Source organism: Pyxicephalus adspersus, chromosome 1, assembly GCF_032062135.1.
Source record: "Pyxicephalus adspersus chromosome 1, UCB_Pads_2.0, whole genome shotgun sequence".
In the NCBI taxonomy this organism is placed as follows: Eukaryota; Metazoa; Chordata; class Amphibia; order Anura; family Pyxicephalidae; genus Pyxicephalus; species Pyxicephalus adspersus.
Genome location: NC_092858.1, coordinates 31,962,378 through 31,967,776, shown reverse-complemented (window position 1 = coordinate 31,967,776; position 5,399 = coordinate 31,962,378). Strand labels below are relative to the sequence as shown.

General features: G+C 36.3%; 1 protein-coding gene across 2 annotated transcripts in view; it reads right to left on the bottom strand.

The window, feature by feature from the left end:
- Positions 1-1,451, bottom strand: part of LOC140326658 (hydroperoxide isomerase ALOXE3-like) — an 18,227-nt gene extending 16,776 nt beyond the window's left edge. The window contains exons 1-2 of one of the 2 annotated variants that reach the window (XM_072405479.1): positions 1,230-1,451; positions 239-437 (exon numbers count right to left, since the gene is read on the bottom strand). In XM_072405479.1, the coding sequence (XP_072261580.1) occupies positions 239-437; positions 1,230-1,376 (346 nt within the window). In that variant the 5' untranslated portion in view covers positions 1,377-1,451. The remainder of the gene's footprint in view (positions 1-238; positions 438-1,229) is intronic. The other variant, XM_072405471.1, reaches the window with a different exon arrangement.
- Between the last annotated feature and the right edge of the window lie 3,948 nt (positions 1,452-5,399).

Below are 5,399 nucleotides of genomic sequence, written 5' to 3'. Positions count from 1 at the left end.
GGGGCTGTCTTATTTGATGGCCCTGCCTTATCATCGGGGAAACACGGTAGTTATGAGGAATATATCTGTCCTATCTGCCTGTTTTCTACTTAATAAAGTCTTTGGTATGTGTTTAGCAATAGATTGACTAGTAAAATGAAAATCTGCAGCAGATTTCCATTGTTGAATGACATTTCATTATTTCTTTACAACATTAGAAGTAGAAGGAAATACATTTAATGGCATTTCATTATCTTACCTTTCCCCCCTGGGATCTCCACAGAGTTTGAAATCCACTGGTGCAAAGGGAATTGATAGAGATGACCTTTAGGGCAAGTCACATGAACAAAACGGCAGTACCAAGCATCCAGGGGGAATTTTAAGTAAGGCTCCATGGACAACCGAACCAGCAGGAGATCTCCAAGATCTTTATTGACATTGATATTAAACTCAGTCACCTGGAAAAGCCAAAAGTGAAATATAAAAGGTCTGCACACTCATACTACAAATCTAAATACTGATCACTGACAATATAAAGAGCTAACTGATCGAGATGGACAGACTAATTAAACAAAACAATTAAAAGAGCAGGTTTAGAATTATATCTTATGCTAAATAACACAATATATTTTTTATTTTATTTATTAATGCATATTTTTTTTTACTTTATATATTTATTTATTTTTGCCATTTGCCCTTGATTTTTAATATGCATAACTGGGTGATGTTTAGCTGCAAATAAAAGTAAGATAATTTTTCAGATCAATTGATATAGAACATATCAGGTGACAAATATTTTATGCTGCATTATCACATTTTATAAATTTTTAGAGAACTTAACATTCTTTATCAATAGATTTAAATTATTTGATCATTTATACAAGTTATTCCCAATCAGGGCATTTGTTTTTGTACATATTATATTTTTTAATGGTGCAAAGTGCAGTGAATAAAATGTCACTAATTGTTGGATTCTGTGATATAATACATAATGTCAAAGCTACATTGGCAATATATATGAATTTAATTATGGTGATTTAAATACTGCATTGCTACATTATTTAGTTACTTACTCCATATTCAGGAGTAATCTCCGTTGGACAAATTACAGTAGTGATTTGCAGCATATAGTCACACTAACCCAATCTCTTTTACACAGATAAGATCATTTCAGATAGAATATGTGTTAATCTTCTTGTATTAGAATGATAACTTGCTTCAAATACTGTCAGTACTATAGAGATACTTACAGCTCCAGATATAAAGTTACACCAATGATGAGGCAGTTGATGTTTGTCACTTTCCCCGTGTACCCCCACAAGGGCAATAAAGATATTATTACAGGTGCCAGCCCCCAGGTCAGTCCCTGTGGCTATCTTCAACTTATAAATGGTCATAGCTTTAGGTGATGACCCTCAAGAAGTTAACTCTTTACAAGAGGAATGTACAGTTATAACAATACGCTAAACCTCTCTCTTTTATGCAATTTATAACCAAGGCACACCTTAAGGAAGCAGTTCTGCAGGATGCAACCAATGTTTTAACAGTTAGTTTTATCTTCCTCTTTTATGCAATTTACCACGAAATCACACCTTTAGGAAGCAGCTTTGTCATGCACAAGTAGATACATGACATGAATCCATTTATTTCACTTTTATGAAATTTACAAGAACACACCTAAATATTGGTAAATCAGAATAATGGATTCATCATGATGCATTCTCCTAATATAAGATATGTTCTTCCTTGTAATCAAACATTTCTGAAATATCCAGATGGTATAAAGTCAATGTCATAAATCTAAAAATTTTCCTGAACATTATGTATACAAAATATATTTTTTATTTTGCCCAGTTTTCACACAAAGCAATTTTTCAGAAAGAGCAAGTACTGAAGCAGACATTACAAATATAGGAGGGGCATGAAAAGATTCAGCATATTGGACACCAAGCTGGCACAAAAATCCTAAAGAACATTTTAATCAAAATAACGTTATGTTGTGCTGAATGCCCCCTATAAAAGTTTCCATGTGTGGTTTAAAAAATCACATTTCGACTTTTTATATTTTTCTATTGTTAAAGCTTGCTGATGCTTGCACAAAGTGACAGACATACATTACACTTCTGTAATGTATGGTAGTAATGGACAGTAGTTTACCAGTAAGGTACATTCAAGGTTCAGTAGTTGAAGATATCTTGATATGCTAAAATAGGTTTGAATATTACTAAATACCAGCTTATGGTGACCATGAACATCAAAGTAAAATATTTCAAACATAAAACTCAAAGCACTCAGTTGACATGCAAGTTTTAACCTGTAAATGATTCCTGGTATACCCAGTTGTTTATAGTTCAATCAAAAGGTATAGTGCAGTTTTAAAAAACATTTCAAAAGTCTTTATGAAAGTAAAAAAAATACATAAAATGTAAAAGGTTGGAAGAAATCTTTCTTTTTTAAAATGCACTATGGCAGTGTGTATATTTCAGTATGTCCAGAAACGCAAAGACAGTCAGAAGATTGGTATAACAAAACTGAACCATTACTTACTTGTATTGGGTCCTAAACCTCAACACTTTGAATGTATATAGTCCTAAACTACATAGGGAAGGATAGGGTACACATTTTCCAAATTTGTAATGCAGCTGATGCTGTATAATATAGTCCTTATACATGTTCTTTGCCTGCAACACTGGAAAAATGAGTATATTTTTTAGAAAACATTATAGTACATTTTCCCAGAAAGGGTCTGAGAAAGTAATTGAGAAACATGTGGAAGACTGATATTAGAGAACCCCTGATAATAATGAAATACCATATTAGTAGCAGTCCATTAATTGACACCCTACCTATCCTTGCCCAGCTGGATGAATGAATTTAGGATGGTACTTATTGTACAAAAGAAAAAAAAACACATGATTTTAATCAAGAAAAAAAAGATTCCATTTACTACAGGAGAAGTGGAAGTCTGATAAATGCCTCCCCTTACAAATAAACATTGACAAAAAAAGAACACTGGTGAGCAATCACTGACATGCAGATGTTCCTGGTCATGCCTATCCAGGTAAGCAGGGAACTTGAGGACATAAGGATAGCACTGATACATTGCTCAAGGACATCAACATAGGCCAAGAAGCAGCAAAACCAATGACAATGAGGGTTTTAAGGATATGGCAGTAGAGACAGACCCACAGTCACTCAACACCAGACAATACATCACACTGTTGCTATAAAGGAGTTGACCTTCCAGCTGTACAAGACCACTGCAGGTAAGTTCATAAGCCAGGACAAGCTCCTCTGGAACCCAAGGCAAGTTTGCCAAAATGTCCCCCACCCCACATACCCGTAAAAACATTATTTTACATTTTTTTGTTACTTCAACAAAGGGTAAAGCCCCTCCCATTCTCTCTTGCTCTTCCGTTGTTCTGTCTTGCGGCGATCAAGACGGAATAGGAGTGCAAACCCTCCCGGAACACATACATCATGCAGAAGGGGCATTTTTCCACATTGAGGGGAAAGAGATGCCGAACTCACGCACAGTGAGATTGGCACTCTTTTTTTACCTTTACAGCAGTCTACTTCACTCGCTCTCGTGCCTGTGAACTGCGAGATCGGTTGACGTAGCCAGAAGAAGAAAGACAGACTAGGATGGTGTCACCCGAGGCTTCTTCCACACCGAGACAAAAGCCAATTCCAGGATGGTAGGGACCAGATTGAGGACTTCTCCAGTGCAATCGAGGGATTTGCAGAATTAATGGTTAGTGGGATTTTTTTTTCAGTTTTGTTCTGCATTAAAACAACTACATTTAAAATGTTTGCATGCAAAGTGCAAACAAAGAAAAAAAAAAATAAAGCTAAGGGGAGGAGATGATGGAACTAATAAAATATTAGAACAAATTTGTTCTAATTTTGAAGGTATTAGAATCACATTTCTGGTGCAAAGCATTTTTTTAATAATTTGAAGTTACATACATGAACAAGCACATAAAACAATCTTTGCATGCAAATGAGTAAAGAAATATTGGGATGGCTGCCTTTTCTGCCTCTGCCCAGACCTGTCCTGACATGAACATAGCAGAAAAGAAAACAGCAGAAAAATAAGTGAACTAATATGCACACTATGCAGCAGTGGCTGTGTACTTTTAAGGGCTCCCAAATGTTTAATTAAATATTTCTCGAGCAAAACTAGTAAGCAATGCACATGTTTACTGGGGAAACAAAACAACCACTGAACAATGGCACATACACAGTTGACATTCAAAAATATCCAGACTTGAAGAGTGTGGGATTTTCAAAAAATTCAGGATTTTTGAAAGTTATACTCACTTCCACACACAGGCCAGCCTTCCTCTCGCAGCACCATGGACATATGGCACAATTCCAGGGAGCAGGCAGCAGGGACGTCTCAACATGTATTTAGAGTAGCAAGCCAGACCTAACAGCTGTTTCTGCAGAACAGCGCCATCAACACATAAGTGGCCAAACAGTGTACTACAGTCCCTGTATTGAAAATGCGATCCGAAATTCATGCCGGAAAACTGAATGAACCGGGTTATCAATGGCCAGATTTTCGATTGTCAACTGTAGAAGACAAAATTCAGAAGTTTTCATACAATTAAAGAAGGCTAGTGAGGCACTTATTTGGGCAGAGAGGACAACTGGTTCACAAGAGGCAAAAAAAAGGCTATGTACAGCAGAATGTATCAACCAATACTAAACCAGGGTGGGTACCTCCAACACCATCTGCTTCAAAAATATAACTTTTCTTTATTATTAATATACAGTATTTATATAGCTCCGACATATTAAAAAGCACTGTACAAAGTCCATAGTCATGTCACTAGCTGTCCCTCAAAGGGGCTCACAATTCAATGTTCCTACCATAGTCATATGTCATTACCACAGTCTAAGGTCAAGTTTGAGGGGAAGCCAATAAACCTAACTGTATGTTTTTGAATTGTGAGAGGAAATCCACGCAACCATAGGGAGAACCTGCAAACTCCATGCAGATAGTGTCCTGGCCAACATTCGAAACTGGGACCTAGCGCTGCAAAGGCCAGAGTGCTAACCACTGAGCAAACGTTTTGCCAACCAATCTTTAATATATTATCTGTGCTCCTCACATTCCTGTTCATTGAAAAAAAAAACCTGCCTTGAAACATTCTATGGTGACTAGATTAAGGTGTCTGTTTTAAATGTCTGCTGTAGATATAATTACTGGGGTATTTTCCTAGCGATCAATATAATTGAATACGCGGCTTGAACAAGCAACAAAAAATCTTTAATGGTACCAATAGCCAGTTGACTGTAAATACCCTGTTTCCCCGATTATAAGGCACTGTCTTATATTTTTTGAAATGCCAAAATATGCCCTAGGTCTTATTTTCAGGGGGATGTCTTATTTTTCCATGAAGAAGACTACA